Source organism: Micropterus salmoides, unplaced genomic scaffold (genome assembly GCF_014851395.1).
Source record: "Micropterus salmoides isolate LMB-PRFRI ecotype aquatic unplaced genomic scaffold, ASM1485139v1 Ms_hic_scaffold_1317, whole genome shotgun sequence".
Taxonomy (NCBI): domain Eukaryota; kingdom Metazoa; phylum Chordata; class Actinopteri; order Centrarchiformes; family Centrarchidae; genus Micropterus; species Micropterus salmoides.
This window is the reverse complement of record NW_024040394.1, coordinates 1-18640: the sequence shown is the minus strand read 5'-3', so window position 1 is coordinate 18640 and position 18640 is coordinate 1. Positions and strand designations below refer to the sequence as shown.

General features: G+C 41.6%; 1 protein-coding gene across 1 annotated transcript; it reads right to left on the bottom strand.

Moving 5' to 3' along the window:
- Positions 1-10581: 10581 nt before the first annotated feature.
- On the bottom strand, positions 10582-17201 carry LOC119901460 (trinucleotide repeat-containing gene 18 protein-like). Its single transcript, XM_038717061.1, has 4 exons — positions 16437-17201; positions 16069-16304; positions 15553-15627; positions 10582-14575 (listed from the first exon to the last, which is right to left on the bottom strand). Exons 1-4 carry the CDS (start codon positions 17133-17135, stop codon positions 14503-14505), a joined length of 1083 nt encoding a protein of 360 aa, XP_038572989.1. The 5' UTR covers positions 17136-17201; the 3' UTR covers positions 10582-14502.
- Positions 17202-18640: the final 1439 nt, after the last annotated feature.

Genomic DNA, 18640 nt, shown 5'->3' with positions numbered 1-18640 from the left:
GAATCATTCATCATTTCAGTACATACTTTTGGTGTTAGCTGACACTTTTATCCAGAATGACTTATGATGATGAGTTTAACAGAAAGAAAAGCACAGGGAGTGTAAAGGTGCTCTAACAAAATGTGTCAAGAAAACACCTGAAACAAGAGGCCGAAGGAATATTTGGATGGCATTCAATCTCCAGACGCATGCAAATAAACATCTTCTAATTCTGCACATTATCTCATCCTCAAGGTCTGGTATCTGTCCTGTCATGTGACTTCCTGTTTCTGCTTTTTACATCAGCAACAGTCTGTGATAACATTTATTTTCCTCCCTGCTGACAGCAAAGAATTTCTTCAGAAACCATGTCATGCTGACTATTTTAGACTGAACACTGAAGTGACTGCACACTGTGAAATAGCAGTAGGGTGTAAAAAGAATGCATACAGACACTACACTGTATATTATGTATATATCTAGATTCTACGATAACATACAATATTTTGCAGATGATATTTGTGAAAAAGTATAAGATCCTGACGTCCACGCTCATAATTAGGTGCAGTGAGCTAAATTTGGCCTTTTGGGGGGAGGAGGGGGAGGGGGTGTCTAATCAGCTTTTGATGTGCATATAACTAACTGAACAACCAAACAGACCACACACGCCTGGTTTCAGGAGTGGGAGGACAGTTATCTTTAGCTCTATTATATCAATATGAGACCTAAAGGTGGACCAGGATGTGGAGAAAATTCCGCTCTCAATGTTTAATTCTTAACACTGTTTATAACTTTGCGACTAATATCATCCCCCAAAACTTGCTAAGTTGTCGCAATATTCTACAATGATCTGAACTGAAATGTTGTTTTATTGTAAATATGTTCATGTTGATTTCAGTTTAAGATGCTGTATTTTCACAAAACAGTCTGTTTGTGCCCTGCATTGTACTGTCATCAGAGCTTAATAAAACAGTTGTTTATATCTTTGTGTGCTTCCTCCATTTATATGTGTTTTTACATGGAAGGAGAAAATGTTATTTTATTTTATTTTATTTTATTTTTTTTACATCTTACGATTTAGATCAGAGCTCCTTTTCTTTCTGTCAGGAAGAGGACAGGAAGCCACCACATTTAGGCAAGTCAGATTTGTCCTGTTTAAACAGCTGCGAGCAGAAACCTCAACAAAACCTCACATCTCACTCCATAATTTTTATCTGAATTTTTGTCTTTTTTTCAACATGGATTCTCATCCTCTGTGCCATGATAGCAAGCGTTTGCTAGAATCTAAAAGTCTTCCAGCTGGAGGAGGCTGACCTACTGCTGTGGAGGGCGCAAGAGAAATGTGAATTCATCCTGCGGGGATCAATAAGTGAAATCTGTATTGACTGCTTCTATCCAGCAGAGAGAGCTGCAGCTTAGAGAGAGCAACATCAAGGACTGTGCTGTACAAGGAGTTCAGGTCCAAATGGATAGTGCTGTAGAGCATTTGTATCACAAATCAGAGGTTGTGTCTTTATTTAGCTTGCCATCTGTGTCACAGAGCCCTGGAGAATCACAGAAAGAGGTTCTCGTAAAGGGAAACTCTCCTTTTGGTGACCACTGACCTCTCTGTGGCAGGACAGCGTCTCACACACAACCATACAAGGTCGGACAGAGGAGGAAATCATTCAGACCAGTAACATATTCAATCTTGTGCTCATAGTGTTATGGAGGTCAAAAATGTTCAGGTGGAGCTCTTTTCTGTGTGTGCGCATGAATCTATGAATATCTGGGTGCATGCAGGCTTGCATGTGTGTGTGTGTGCTAATTTTGGACGTGGCTGCAGGGAAAGAAAGTCTCTGGCGTGTGACAGAGCAACTGATCATTAGTCATTCTGTTCCACATACTGTGGAATGGAAGAGAGGAGGAGTAGTATGATGGAGGAGATAGAAGAAGGCAGAAAGGGAGTGGAAGGGTATGAGAAGTCTGTTCTCCACACTGTGTCTAAGTTTGAATGGTGCTGTGTTTTAAAGGTCAGTATATGCTCTGCAAATGGCAACGCCTTGGACTGAACAAATGAGGATACTATTGTTAGTGCTCTTAGATTAATAAACCCATTCCCAAACAAAACAACTGCTCCTTTTCACAAATCAGATACTAGATTTATCTATGTGTGTAACCATCTGTTTTCTGGCATGAATATGTTTCACTTTGAGCCATAAAGCAATTCAGGATGCAGCACCAATCTTCTCTGCAATAAGCTTGTTTGTCTGGATAAATAAGGGCCACGTATTGATGTGAAAATGCTACATGTGGTGTTTTCACATCATTAAAAATGGCTCCTCTTCCTCTTTACTGTCTCTGTGGCGCGGATCAAACCCTATTAAAGGAAGTAACAGAGAGTACTATGGGGAAGACATATTTGTAAAAACCATGACACATTTGAAAATGACATATGAAACTGTTGGACATCTTATCATATCACTATCTCAAATGTATTTTAGGAAACACACATAATATAATTTCAACAAAACCTGAATCAATGGATGAGTCATTTGAAGTCGTAAGACTGTGTCTATTTTTCCAGTTACTTACAGTTATGCTGGGTATTTTCAGAGAGAGGTCAGAGGCCCCATTAAAAAATTAACCATATATATATAAATATAGGCATAGGTGTCATTTACACTGAGGACACTGAGGACATGTCCCCACCACTTTTTGAAATGGCTGATTTTATCCCCATCAGTTTTTACAAGCATATGTTAAAAATATTCTGAAAAATAGCTTGCCACAAGAAATGTTAAATAACAAATGTAAATATAGAAGTAACAAATGTGAATTGTCCATAAAAGCAACATAAGATAAAATAAGCTGCTGCATTATTTACCTCAACCACAGTCAGTCAGACTGCTGAATAGCTGGCCATTCAGAATCTGACTTTGTTTCTGAACTCTGCTACTATATGTACTGTATACATGTATAGGAGTATATATATGTACATATGTGTATATATGCATTCATGTGTATTTATCTGTGTATAAATATGTGTCCCTGCTGCTATATTATAACATTCACCTTTTATTTATCTACCGTGGTGTGAAAAAGTGTTTGCCCCCTTCCTGATTTCTTGCTTTTTTTTTGCATGTTTGTCACACTGAAATTTTTCAGATCAACAAACAAATTGAAACATTAGGCAAAGATAACAAAACACAAAATGCAATTTTTAAATGAAGGTTTTTGTTATTAAGGGAAAAAAAGATCCAAACCTACATCGCCTCGTTAAAACATTTCTCTAGCCACACCGAGGCCTGATTACTGCCACACCTGTTCTCAATCAAGAAATCACTTAAATAGGACCTGTCTGACAAAGTGAAGTAGAACAAAAGATCCTCAAAAGATAGACATCATACTGCAATCCAAAAAAAAATCCATGCCGACTGAAAGCGTAATTGAGATTTATCAGTCTGGAAAAGGTTATAAAGCCATTTCTAAAGCTTTGGGACTCCAGCGAGCCACAGTGAGAGCCATTTTCCACAAATGGTGAAAATATGGAACAGTGGTGAACCTTCCCAGGAGTGGCCGGTCGACCAAAATTACCCCAAGAGCACAGTGACGACACATCCAAGAGGTCATCCAAGAGGTCACAAAAAAACCTTCACCTGCCTCAGTTAAGGTCAGTGTTCATGAATCTAACATGAGTAAGAGACTGGGCAAAGTTCCAAGAGGAAAACCACACACCAAGTTCACCTCTGAATGGCTTAAGAAAAACAAAATGAAGACTTTGGAGTGGCCTAGTCAAAGTCCTGACCTGAATCTGATTGAGATGTTATAAAAGCGGTAAATGCGCAAACTCTCCAATGTGGCTAAATTACAACATTTCTGCAAAGATGAGTGGGCCAAAATTCCTTCACAGCACTGTATTAGACTTATTGCCAGTTATCACAAACACTTGATTGCAGTTGTTGCTGTCAAGGGTGGCCCAACCGGTTATAAGGTTAAGGGGCAATCACTTTTCACAGGGCTATGTTTGGATTCCCCCCCCCCCACCCCTTAATAATAAAAACCTTCATTTAAAAACTGCATTTTGTGTTATCTTTGTCTATTGTTTCAGTTTGTTTGATATGAAACATTTCAGTGTGACAAACATGCAAAAAAAATAAATGCGGCAAATACTCTTTCACACCACTGTATTCATTGTTAATGTTTTTAATGATAGCATTTCTCACTGGCAGTGCAATCTCATTCTACCCTGTATGAGTAGCTACATCAGAATATCAATAAGTCTTAGAATCTTGAATCTTGTTACATTTTATATTTTGAATTGTCACCCGTTGTCTGAATTTTGTATCCTCACACCCCTAATCTGAGCCTACCCATGTCCCCACCACTTTTCAACACAGTGTCACAAGTGACACCCGTGTGTGTGTTTTGTTTGTTTTTTTTTTTGTTTGTTTTTTTTAATATCATGAACATAGCAAAAGCAATGGGCACCACTCAATACATTTTAAGGTAATGTTGGAGTACATGTCTAGAAAACTCATTTTTACCGGTTTAATGACCTGAAGAGATTAGTTTTAATAAATGGATTTTTGTTTTTATAACTTCTAAGTAGGGCGGCGCGGTGGTGCAGTGGTTGGCACTGTCGCCTCATAGCAAGAGGCCTTTCTGTGTGAAGTTTGCATGTTCTCCCCGTGTCTGCGTGGCTTCCTCCCAGCTGTCCAAAGACATGCTGGCTAGGTTAATTGGTGACCCTAAATTGTCCTTAGGTGTGAGCGTGTGTGTGGTTGTCTGTGTGGCCCTGCGATGGACTGGCGACCTGTCCAGGGTGAACCCCCTATCGCCCGATGTCAGCTGGGATTGGCTCCAGCACCCCCGTGACCCTGTACGCAGGATAAGCAGTTGATGATGGATGGATGAATGGATGGATGGATGAACTTCTAAGTAAAAATGAAATAAGTAGGATCCGGTCCCCTTGTTGAAGCACTGGTCAACTGTGCCCTCAAATTATGATATTTCCCATATATTTGGCGCTTCTGGGGAGAAAATGTGACATTTAATATCAAGTATACAGTACAGTTCTTATATTCATGTTTTGTTTCTCTCTGCAATTGTGTATTTGTCTAATTCTACTCCTGCTTCTGTTCTGCATCTTATGGTCACTGCTAATTTGCTAAAATGCCCTATTGGTCAGAATGAACATCCACCACAAGCCAGTCCTGCAAAAGGGGTTTCTCTTCTGATGTTCTTCCCTGAGGGTTCTCTCTGTTTATCAGTTGGTTGTGGAGTTTTTTTTGTCATGCTATTTTTGAGGATGTAAAGAGAGTGTCATGTCGTGTACAGATAGTGAAGCCCTTTGTGATTTTAGGCTATATAAATAAAACTGACTTGACTGAAGAGAAGAACAAAGGTTACTGAATAAAGTGAGGAAGAAATATATAAACAAATACAGGTAATGTATACAGCTAGAGAGACAGAGAGGAGCGAGAGAGAGAGAGAGAAGGAAACACTGTGAAAGAGGTAGAAGAGGTGCATGAGGGAGAGAAGAGATAAAGCAAAATGGCTGAAACATCAAGGTGTCAAGGGATGTCAAGAAAGAGGAAGGAGAGGAGATGGATACAGGAGAAAAGAGAGGCAACCAGAGAACAGGGGATTGGCCAGAAGAACAGACAGAGGCATCCTGATAAGTGACACTATGCACAGACACGTCTCATAAGTAGAATGGATAGAGGACGATAAAAACAGTCTGTCCCTGTATAACAAAACATAAAAATGAAATATGACAGAAAACTTCCTGGGTGGTGAGCGTCGGCCCTCTCCTGCAGGTGGCAGCCTTGAGCCGGAGAAGATTTCTCGCCTCTGCCCTCTTTTTCCTGTTTAAAATGTGTTTCACTTCAAATAGACTTTACTGGCATGAGCATAAAAAAGTCTGTCAGTCCCATAGCAGGATGTTGTTGCAGCTTTACAATGTAAGTCAGCTCTTTACAGTGGAAATGTAATATTGTCATTCAGACTGTATGAGAAAAGGACAACAGTGTGCACATCACTACAGTATGCAACTAGACTGTACTACTCTACAAAAGCAGAGACAAGGCTTCAAAAGAAGCTGAAGCTGAGAAAAAAGCTTTAATGGTTTCAGCCTGACTGTGTAAATTGGAATAGATGTAGGATGTAATGCCTCATTTTCGTATTTGTTTTTAGACCTAGTTTTTTTTATAACAGAAAGTCATTTGCAGCCTTTGCAAAGACTTCATGGACTACAATGAGAAAACACAATACCAATTTGTTTTTTTCAGCTTTCCAAATGTCATTTGTAATGACTTTGAAATGAATGTAATAATGTAACATGTAATTTAATACATATAAATATGTGATTTAAAAGAAATAACCAAATCAGACTGAGTTCCACTAGAGTCAAAAGCTGAGATATCAGCTACTGCTACTCTGCTAGGCTAGTTACCTTTTTAGCAGGACTAGTTCAGCTGATTTTTATCGCCATTACTGCATTTAGATACTTCCTTATTTATGTGGGTTGACAAACTAAATCACAGAGATGTTGGTTGATATATTTCAATTGCAGGAAGCAGCTGCGGAAGAAAAGTAAGTATATTTAACTATAGCCAAAGGCTCTCTCCATCTAACTTTAACTGGATTTGGCTCTCTTGGTTTAGCTGCTTAGTTCGGTTTGGCTTGTGGTTGTGTTATGTTATAACTGCACAATTCACATACTGTTTTCTTTTAAATTATACATTTATATGGCATAAAATAGTTTTATGGAAAAATCATAGATTGCATAGCCCATAAGTTGTAGTTTGCCTGGTGGTGTTTTGGGTAAACCTCTGTTTTATTATAGCTTTTTCTTGCATAGAAACCTCTCTCTTTCTCTAAAAACTAAACTATGCGAACACTATACCCTACTGTATATAGTAACAAATCCAATTTTGTACTGCTGAAATATACTTAAAATGTTTTTTCTATCGTATTGTTTTTAACCCTGAGTAGTGTCTGCAGAACTTGCTGTCATGGTACTGAAAACCTCCACCAATCTTAAGAGTAAGGGATGCCCTATGAAGCCTGAGAGGCAAAAAGTCCACAAAGAGCACATTTTAACAAATGGAGGCAAACCATAATACCAACATTTGAATCAACTCTTCTCTTATCTGGATTTTGGTGGCCGGACAGTCAGAGGACACTGTTGAGAGCGTTTAGAGACTAAACCATGTCCCCCTTGTCCTGAATGATGCCCTTCCTCCTTCATTAGGAGGAGCTGATGGTCTTGAGCTGCATTCAGCTGTCAGGTATTCAGTAGGCATCACCTCGTCTTCGCAGCTACAATGGGATTTAATTCACACTGTCACTCCTGTCTAAATACACACAACAGCAGCTGTGTGTGAGAGAGACAAGTAAACATGCCTGAAATTCAAAGACTGTGATGTTTCATTCATTATGTTGTCAGCATGAATAATAGATAGCTAATTGATATGCAGTACATCACATACACACACACGCACACACACGCACACACATACACTTACATGTGGGATCGCACTCTGAACTAATATTTGTAAGGCTCAGTCATCATTTCACATTGAAATGTATCACAAGAGACATGGTGAGGGGAAAGAGTGAGGGAGAGATCAAAAGCCAGAGAAAAAAAGGAACACACACATCACACAAATGTGCAGAGGGTGGAAACTAATATGGCAAGATATCCTATTTCCTAATACCCTCAGACCTGGGTTCATGAGGTCAACAACTGTATAGTAAAGAAGAAAATATATTTCTGCCACATGAAAATTTTTTCCCCTGACTTTCCTCTAATCTTTTGTATCTCCCTTTATCTGGACCGTTATGTCTCTGCAGGCCTCAATGGATACTTCAGTAGATTCAATTAAATACATTTAACCAAAAATAAATCCCTTGTTGGTTAAAGTGCACACAAGGCAACCTGTGATGAGGGGTTAAAAGATGACATTCCTTTGTTTTCAGAGCTCATGAGCGAAGACTAAAACGAATGAGGTGAATCGTGTTCATCACTGAGCTGTACAAGTCCTGGTTGCTGTATTTTTGAACAGAGCTGTTTCCATCACCAATATTCACTCTCTTTTAGCACTATTATTGGTCTCCACAAACCACAGAGGGAAATATCTGGCTCTTTAGCTGCTAAATGCTGCTTAGGTTAGGTGACAGTGGATTCCTGCAGCTTTTTTTTAACTGAAAATTGCCTGACTGTTGCGGCCAATACTGACTTCCTGAGAGCTGCGAGAGTGAACCAAAACCGTAAAATTGCAGCCGGGAAAAAACAAACAAGGAGCTTAAAGATGTTAAAAAGCTCTGTAGAGCTGAGAGACACTGCAGAAGTGATAATTCTCAGTGGGTTCATCAGTCCGAGCGACCACTTACAATATCATATGTCATCATTTGATCCATTGTTATTATAAAAATATTGATTAAATAGAAATGAGAGTGGTAATGATCTTATCAGCTTATTCTACACAAGAACAAACAAGTTTCCCAAAACATGTTTTTAGTTTCTTGTTTTTGTTGCCATGAAGCAGAGGGGCCAGGCTGATGCTCAGACTGCAAAAAGTCCTGTATGTGACATCCCTTTTAGACCTCCTGATTTCAGCCTGCATAAACCAGGAGAAGAAAATACAGTGGGACAAATGTGAGAGAGAAAGAACAACAGACAGAGAGAAAGATGTATGTTGTATATATGATGCTTTGGCAATTTTGTTGTTACATTCATGCCAGTAAAGTTCATTTGAATTGAAAGAAAGAATGAAAGGAGAACAAAGTATAGAAATTAATACACAAAACTCCTCTTGACAAAGCAGAGTTGAAGGACGAGTCTGAGGACACAGTCTGCTGTCTGCATAACAACCCATTCAAACTGTTTGTGCTCAGTGTGCGTTTGAACGCCCCCTCACTTAGATACCTGTCTCCTGGGAAACTGGTGTATGCGACCCACTCACTCACTCGCTCGCTCACACACACACAGACACACACAGCTGCCTGGAAGAGCTGAGGGGTAAAGAAAGAAAGAGAGGTGGAGGGATTCAACAGTAATGGAGTGCAAACACTCACATATACAGAGTTGCATGCACATGCACACGTACACACGTACACACACACACTTCGGCTCCCTCTGCTCCCTGTGTTTAGGCTGCAATGAAGTCTCAGCCAATAGAATGCCTTTGTTCATATGATGCTGGCCAATCAGAACTCTGCATGCTGACACTCCCACAGGAGGGTGTGTAGGGCGCTGCTAAGGTAGGATGGAGAGAGTGTGTGTATGTCTGTGCCAGTGTGTGGATACCCTTTCTGTGCTGGTGTACAGTGAGTGTGTGTGTGTGTGAGTGTGTGTGTGTGTGAGTGTGTGTGAGAGAGAGAGAGAGAGAGAGAGAGAGAGAGAGAGAGAGAGAGAGAGAGAGAGAGAGAGAGAGAGAGAGAGAGAGAGAGAGAGAGAGAGAGAGAGAGCTCCTGGGAGGTTCTGATGTTATGCTGATGTTGGTCCTTTGGGGGAAACGGAGAGGCGGCCGAACCCCTGACTGCAGCTCTCACCATGAAACAGGAACACACACGCAGTTCATGTCAGCAAAGATTTAATTACACATGGACACACAGGAATTCAAAAGCCACACACACCTTTGCCAGCACTTTGAGGGCAGTGTCATGAACGGTCAGTGGTGGAAAATGTGTCTCCTGTGGTCAGCTCTGCAGCTCAGCACAGGAAGCTGAACTTTCCTCCATTTTATCACAACCAGCAGCTTCATCACTGGGCTGCCAAAATGGAGGCCTGATGGAGTCCACTGTTGATTAAAGTGGCACTCCACACAAACTGAACCCAGGCTCAAAAACAAAAGGGAAAAGAACAAAACATGAGAGCAGCTAATTAAGGTGAGTGAGCTGCGTCTTCTAGTGGCAGTGAAAACTGCAGGAGATGAAGTGATGGAGGAGAAAGTACAACATAGGAGTGGAATAACCTGAATATTAAATTTGAACTATTAAGTGAAAAGACTAGTTTGACACTTTGGGAAATATGCTAATTCACTTTCTGGCAGAGACTGATGAGAAGATTGACAACATTCTCATGCCTGTACAGTAAATATTAAGCTAGAGCTAGCAGCTCATTAGCTTAGCACTAAGACTGGAAGCAGGGGGGGGGGATGGGTAGCTGTGCTGTCCAAATGAAATAAAATCCACCTACCAGCAGCTCTAAGGCTCACAAATTAACATCTTATATCTTGTTTATTCAATTTGTACAAAGCCAGGCTAGGGTTTCCCTTGTCTCCAGTCTACCAGCTAAGCTAAGCTAACCGGCTGTTGGCTATAACTTAAGAGATTAGAGAGTGGTATCAATCTTGACATCTAATTATTAGCAAGAAAGCAAAGCAAATGTTTCCTTTGACTTGGCGAAGTGTCATGTTAGCTTGTCTTGACTAAAATTCAAAATTAGTCAAGACTGTGTTTCTGCTAATTTATGACTGAAGTGGAAAAACAAACAAAGAGGGTGATGAAAGGGAAAAGGTACACGAATGTCATCAAAAGATTCAGAAAAGAGAAAGGCTTAAAGAAACGAAAGAGGTTTGGTTTTCAAGCCAGAGACACACAGAACACCAAAAGTACAGTTACATCTGTTTATTGATTAACTATAAAATATTGAGTTACTAAAACAATTTAAAAGAAACACTGATAAATGTGGTTGCTGTCTGTAAAAAAAAAAAAAAAGAGGAAAAAAACAGTCCTTACACATATTATAGGGTGACAGAATATATCTGGTTTCAGATTTATCTCTAAAATGTATTCTTTTTGCATTTTTACAAGATAAGACATGTGTACAAAGTATATTCTTTTTTTCCCTCGACACTGAAGGAGCATTTACAAAACTTAGAAGATTTTTCTGTTCACTTTCAAAATAATCTTTTTTTCTTTTTAAATCTGTAACAGGACGATACTGAAGGAACAGCAGACGAAGAACCAGCCTCCAGTCCACCTCACTCTCTCTCTCTCCCATTCTCTCTTTTGCGCTCTCTCTTTCTCTCTCTCTCTAGCAGCTAGCTCCCAGTGCCTGTCAGCAGTATTGCTTGAGAGGCGTGGACGATTGTTCAGAGAGGGGAAGCAAGGGATGAAAAAGAAAAACATGACGGAAACATGCAAAAGAGTTCTAAAAACAAATCACAGCAAAAACATGAGACAAGGCAAAGTAAAACATTAACGGTGATCAAAGAACACATACAAAGTCAGGCTCTTAAAACATATGACACCAAAAGAAAATGAAGGCGATGTGGGCAATAAGTGTGTGTGTGTGTGTGTGCTGGACCCTGTTTGAAGACCTAAGGCTGAGCTTTGGATGGAGATAGGGGGGCAAATAGAGATTGGAAGGCAATAACACACACCTTAAAGGGTTACAAAGGTGTGTAAGTGTTTGTGTGTGTGTATGTGTTAATACCAGGGGATAAGAGTATGATGTCTTATCAGTCTCCCTCCCTCACACACACACACACACACACAGCAAAAAGTGCTTTAGCAGCTCCAGGGGTAAACAAACATTCATAACGGGCACGTTCACTTGTTCACTCTGCAAACACCGCTGCGACCTGTGTACCCATTACACTCCCACGGCTGAGATACCAGTCGGAGATCCATTTTGGCAAACTGTCACTCAAAACTTTTACACTTTTGTCAGCAGAAAATGGGAGTTTTGGGCAGATATGTTCGATCAGGTTTCAGCCCTGAGGGGAGCACACATAAGAGCAGCAGCATGGGGAGCAGGTGGGGCTTTAGCAGATAAGATTTTCTGGCATCAACTGATTGAGTAATCTCAGAAAACAGCATATAGAGTCACTCCGTACCTGGCTTTACACCACTTTCAATACTAATAGACTAGCAGCACATTATCAAACTCTTTCCTTTACTGGGTGGCTGTCATGTCTGGATTTTATATGAACGTGTACTGAAATGCTACTATACTGGCAGACGTCTTCATGTCATTTATGGGGAAAATCTCATATGAACAACATTAACATCTTGGGCCGTCATCCAGACGTCACGAAGCCATCTCAGAGAGAGTTAAAAATATGACATATCCTATAATAAAATCAGACACATCCAGACATAACCAAAAGATCTCAAAGAGTAGAAAACATTAAACCTATTGAATATCAACAAGACAATCTTCAATCTCTGCAGCAAAGCAGAAAGAGGGCAACATGGTAAGAAACATACAAGAAAATCAACATGATAATCACAGATATATACTATATATACAGTATACTATACTGTATATAGATACAAACTCTATACACAATAGTGTAGCTAAGTGAGTTAAGCGCTCAGGAACGGAGGGTTGTTTAAACTATAAATCACAAAGAAGAAAGGTGTTTCCCCAGAGTCAGCAGACTGTGGAATATACCAATGTGATTACTCCTCGGGCACCAAAAGGAGCTGAGGACGGTGGTTGGAGTAGGGGTGGCGGGACCTAAGCGAGATTTGGCAAATCATCATCATAAGGCCTGAGAGAGTAAGACCGCCCAAACGCTCACAACCCTGAGCACGACATTCAACAGTCTCACCCTAACAACGGTGAAAAACTAGGCACGTAGAAAAAAAATTATAAGCAGCTAAGAGAGCCGAAAAGAATAAAAAGGGACGTGGCGGCGTGTGTTTGTTTGTGGTGAAGGGGCATCATGCAGAGGAGAGGCCGCGAGAGTGGTGGGAGGGGCATTAGCAAATACTCTAAGGAAAACATACAAGACTCCCAAGTCAGTCTCTCCTCTGCAGCGGAGCTCATTCAAAGTGCACTCATGTCAAAGAAGATTGCTCGGAAAGGGTGAAATGTGATCAAACTGGGGTAAGATAGACACCCATAAAACACCAGAAGCAAAAGAAAAAGAAAATACATCGAACACAGGACATTCAGAGGTTGGAAACCCTGCAGCCAAAATGAACGAAGCCAAACTGTGGAAGATGACTGTCAAAACTGAATTATGTTCGTAATCTAATCAGTGCTGGCAGCTTCATGCTGACTATCAGTGCCTTGACCTTGATGCATCATGGACTGATTGCCATGTTTACAACCCTAAAAACGCCTTAAGAAAAAAAAAAAGAAGAAAAAATCCACCCTCTGGGACTCCTACACCATTAATACATTTGCTCACCTTGTTCAGCGCATTCATGGAGTTACTAGAAGTGTTGTAGCTTACCCATAGTTACCCATTTTACTTACCAAAAGAAAAACAAACCTATGTTTCCCAGAATGCTTCTGAACATCCCCGACCCAAAATCTCGTAGCTGTGCTGGGTCTCTATTGAGGTTTCTTCTATAAGGTGGAGAAACTGGAGTCTGCCTCCTCTAGTATCTGTTTCTCCCCCTGTTGTTGTCTGACCTCAGTGCAAACAACAAAATACATCAACAGCAGCTTGTTTTTGTTTCATAGTGTTTTCAGGGTGGATTTTTCCTTCAAGACAAGGAACACAAAGATGAAAATGGGAAGTGCGTTTATTAGTACACAATCCTTCCTCTCTCTTTAAACCTGAGTCTCTGAGGGAGTCAGAAGTATTAGTAGCACACAGACGGTTTGCCTGCCCGAGTTAGGATTGTCAAGGGGAATTGAAGGGGTTAAATTAAACAAGGATAAAACTTTAAGTGTTTTTTTTTTGTTAAGTGCTTCTGTTGGACAGCAATGGAAGGAGTCTCTATCTCTCTCTTTCTGTGCGTCTCTTTCTCTCTTTTGCATCTGTCGCTCCTGCTGTTCTGTAGATACATTTATATGACTGTAACATGTAACATCACCACAGCAACATCATAATCACAACGTCACATCACCGGCGTGTGTCTGTCTGTCCGACGGACAGAGGCGGGCCTCTCTCCCATATCATCATTCACAGTTCATTAAAGCTTTTCGACTGTTTACCTCATTAGAAAAAAGTACTCTGACATAAATCTATTACAGAAAATAAAACACTCATATTTCCTCTATATAACTGTGTGTATTACATGGAGGTGGGTATTTACATGTGTCTGTGCACGTGTGAGCGTGTTTATTTACATGTAAAAGGAGACTGAGGTGCTTGTGTGTTCTGAAGCTTTCCCATGAACACAATAAGCACAACATAACGTGGAAATAGAGTCTGTGTGTGCAAAGGTTTCAGGAGACTTGTTCCTTATAATACTGTCTAGTGTCTCCTGTCTCTGTAGTAGTGGCTGTTCATGACAGTCTGTTTAAAGTGTATCATGGTATTGGAGCGGTTGAGTTCAATGAGTCACGGCTGTTAAAGATCCATCATGAATGAAGATCAGTGATTAGACTGTGAAAGACCACGGGTTGAGTTTGACTCCTCAGTGAGTTGCAAAGAAGGAAAGCCGGGTCAAGATTTGGTTTCAGCAACTCGTAGTGAGTTTCTGTGTATGTTCAGCAGAGGACTGGGACTCCGTCTGTGTTGAAGATCATGCCCGTGGTGGGTTCATAGGTGCCGGCCAGGTAATAGAGGTCTTCGCTGTCAGCATAGCGGCGCGTGTGGGTCATCTGCTCATACTCCTCCACGCTTACCACCAGGCACTTGTGGCTGACTGTCTGTACGTCGTTCTCGTCGCTGTGAGACGACTGGTAGAGGGCGCGCTGTGACAGAGACAGAGGTTTTTATTCTACTTTTTTTTTTTTTTATCCCCCCCCCTTACCCAAAATGAGTTAAAATCCATTTAAACATTAGTAGAGCCATTAAGAGGACTATTGCGCTTAACTGGTGGCTTAACACACTGCTTCTGCCTTTTCAGCTAACGTCAGCTACCTAGCTGAAGCTAACTTTACTCAAAAAACTACTAGCCATTTCATCATTTATACACACTAAATTCTCTAACATTACTATATAAACGCTTTACCAGCAGCTAAAGCTTTTCAGCCAGCACACCAACAAAGTGAGCTAGGTCTTCATAACATCTTTATGCATGTTTTCTCCATTAAGGACCACAACAGAAAAAGTCTTGAACTATATTGTGTCATTCTTGCCATTTTGTAGATGTGTATAATTTAACGTTTTTCTCATAATGTCAAACAAACTAAACAAAAGACCTCTAAGTACCGTTAGTTCGCTAACTTTGGCATTGTTAGCTTTCTGGCTAAAATGCTTTAGCTACAGTTACAGGAGTTTATAGAGTGGTGTTACATCAGTATGGAGTACAAGATATGGATGAATAACATTACTTGTTTAGGCCGTTAAGCTAGCTTCAGCTAAGTAGCTAGCTGAAAAGTCTAGTGCTCAATATGTTTAGCTATAAATTGATCTAGTGAAAGAGAAACGAAAAGTTAAATAAAGTTTTGATTTATTTCATCAACTGATTAAATGAAAACAACAAAATGCTTTTTTAAACCAGTTTATTGGCAGTTAAAGTAAAAGTATAAAGCTTTATATTTTCTTTTACACTCAGTTGAATGTTTTTTTTTACTAATATGATTATTTAATTATGTATTCAGTTATATTTTTAACATTTAGTCAGTTTTGGGGCTCCATATTGTCCAAGCTCTACTTTATAGTCATAATAAAATCACTGGGGATTTTGAAGCTCAAAACACAGGTGAAATAATAAATTTTTTCTCACCTCCATGAAGTCTTTTCTCTGGATAGAAGAATGCAGAGCTGCTGGTAAAGACTGACCACACATCTGATCCCAGTTCTGGAGAGGAAAGAAGTCTTAGCAAAAAGCTTCGAAACTAATCCCACACAAACATTTTTCTTTTACTTAGCGGTTATGAATGAATCACACATACATTATTAAAAAAGTCATAATTGAGCTTGAGGAAAGAAGAAGGAGGTTGGTTGGAGGATGGTTCTATTAGTTATGAGATTGAACTAAATTATTCTCCTTTCATGAATTACATTTATTTTCTTTACATTTCTTCTTGAAAGGAAATACGTGTCAAAACACTGTGAATAAGACCTGCAGTTATTCAGACAAAATAATTCAAAGAACAAAATTATCTTTTACTGGATGACAAATCTAAATTCTCAGATAGCGATTCATCAGGATGCAAAGTTTTGTTTCTTTACAATGACAACCAGAGCGCTACTGCTCTAGGGAGCACTCTTTTCTTCAGAAGTGGTTTCTAACTCCTACCTTCTTGTCGGTAGTTTCTTGCCGGGATTTGTCTCTTCTGGATGATAGAACCAGTTAACTCTGACCACCATGTTGCTGCCCCACGACTCCCACATGCTCTGTATGCGGCCGATGAACGGCAGGTTGGGCCGGCCGGCAGACAGGAACACAGCACAGTCACCGATGCGGATCATCTCTCGGCCACGCACAATAGCCTTATAGAAGAGCTTCTTAGCTTTGCCCTTCATACCGCGTCTCTGGAGGTGGGGGTCAGAAGAGGACAGAGCTGGTCACAGAGTGAAAGGACAGACATTCGGACAAAAACTCTAGCCATTTCTCAAAATATGATAATGAAGTTTTCTATCTACTGTATAAACTTGTCTCCTCACCTGTGTGGGTTTCCCAAACCACTTCCAGAGCTGTCTGGCTGGAAGGAAAGCAGAAATCTTGGGCCTGTTCTCCACACTGGGAAGCCTCTGACGTTTAGCCAGCTCCTTGGTTGTAGGGAGATGGACCCCCTCTCTCCGCTTTGGTCTCCCCACCTTCCCCTCTCCTCCGCCGGGCTTTGGTTTCGGAGGACGACCCCTTTGCCCGGACCCTTTCCCGGTGGCTGGTTTAGCGGGTTTAGTTGGAGCAGGAGCAGCAGGAGTAGGAGAGGTTGAAGGTGAGGGAGATTGGGAGGGAGGAGAAAGCTCTTCTTCCTCCACTTTTACCTCCGCCTCCTTCTTCACTTCTTCTTCTTTCGTTTCTTCTTTTGGTTTGTCCTTTGTCGGAGGAGGAGAGGCAGGGCCTGGTGGGGGCGTAAGGGTCCTCTCTTCGTCTGAGCTGCAGGAGGAGTCATCAGTGGACGAAGAGGATGACGAAGATGATGATGATGAAGAAGATGAGGATGAACCAGAGCAGGATGAAGAGGAAGAAGAGCAACTTGAGGTGCATTTCTTCTTTTTGCACTTCTTCTTCCCTTTCTCCCCTTCTTCCTCCGACTCTGAGCTGCTGCTACTCTGAGATTCCTCTTTCATCTTTCTCTCCTCTCTTTTCTCCGCTTCCTTTCTCTCCTCTTTTTTACCCCTTTCCTCTCTGCTGTCCATCTCCTGTCCTCTACCAGCACCTCCACGACTATCTGCTTTCTCTTTAGCCAGCGTTGGCACTTTGTAGTGGAGTCTTTCTCTGGCAGGCCGGTTTCTCTATCTGGAGCTCTCAGTTTAGCCTTTAGCAGTTTCTGATTGGCTGTGGCTGTGGTTGTGGTTATGGGGGTGTGGTCCCGTCTGACCCCCCGACCCTCCAGCAACATCAGAGCCTTGGTCTTCTTGGTCTTGGGGGAGGTGACACCTTCATGGTCGAGCTTCACAAGGGGCTCCGCAGACAGTGGCTTGCGCCTCACAAGCGAGCCCATGTCATTTTTGCCCTGAGCTGGACTTGGGTCTGGAGATGGGGCTGGGTCTGGGGCTGGAGGATAGCTGGTCGGATGGCATCTTCAGTTTGGGTCTGAGGGCAGATGATGAAGATAATGAAGACAATGATGATGAAGGTCTGGGAGTCAGTGAAGAGCCAGGCTTGCCTGTTGACAGCCTGGAGGTGGGGGCTGGGTATGAGCCCAGAGCTGAGGCTAGGTCTGGAGCTGCTGTGATGGTCCGAGGAGGGCTTGGTTTTGGGTGTGGAAGCAGAAGTGGGTCTTGGTGTGGACGAAGCACTTTGCTTGGGTGCAGTAGATGATGATGCTATATTGGGCCTGGACATCGGTCTGTTGGTGGTGGGACTGACACTGCTGGAATTTTCTCTTTCTCTGCGCTGGTTGTTGTATGAGCTGAGGTTGGGCTCGCTGTACAGATCCACAGTCAGGACCTTCCCATAGGTGGAGGGGTAGAGGGATGGGGGTAGAGCGCGGGCAGTTTTAGGAGCAGGAGGCAGGGCTGAGCTGGCTTTCCTGGGCACTGGGTTTGGAAGGGTAGGACTACTTGCAGGGGACGTGGTGGAACTCTTGCGGCCCGGCTTTGCCTGGATTGCCATTGTCGGCCGGGATGCAGGCCGGGGCTTCTCCTGAGCTGCCTTCTGTACAGTAGAGGTCCTGTCCTGGGGAGGCTTGGCTGGAGGCTGGGGTCGCTCTGCAGCCTGGGTGGAGGAAGATGCAGGACCCTCAGGCTTCACGGAGGTTTCTGGAAAGAAGAAGGAAAAACAATAAGAAGTTGAACAACTCTCTGCTTTTTTTGGTCAAACAACTACACTCTAAATGGATTTATACTGGATGTGCTGATGTTTTCATTGTGTGGCTTTCATGTTTTTTGTGGTCTGCAGCCTCACATGCTGAGAACAGTAGACAAATCAGCAAGAAAACAATTCTGAAACAAAACACTGCATATAAGAACTGCTTACGCAGTAGAAACAAGGCCAGAATCAGCAAATCAGACATGCGACATGCCATATATTACAGCTAGAGTAATAGACCCTGAGCTTTACAGAACAACAACAAAGCTGTTTGAGCAAATTCATTAAACTGATACAAAGAGATGACAGCCATGGTCAACTATGAGATGTCTGATGAAAGGCCTGTCTGAGCCTTGACTATTTTGTTGGTTCTGTTGTTTTACAAATATAA

Bases quoted from the DNA above. Each gene is read 5' to 3' on its own strand.
- LOC119901460 (XM_038717061.1), bottom strand. From the start codon at position 17,135: ATGGACAGCAGAGAGGAAAGGGGTAAAAAAGAGGAGAGAAAGGAAGCG. The intron at 15,628-16,068 runs GTAGGAGTTAGA...TTTCCTCTCCAG, and splicing joins AAGAAACTACCGACAAGAAG to AACTGGGATCAGATGTGTGG. The intron at 14,576-15,552 runs GTGAGAAAAAAT...TCTCTGTCACAG, and splicing joins AGAGAAAAGACTTCATGGAG to CGCGCCCTCTACCAGTCGTC.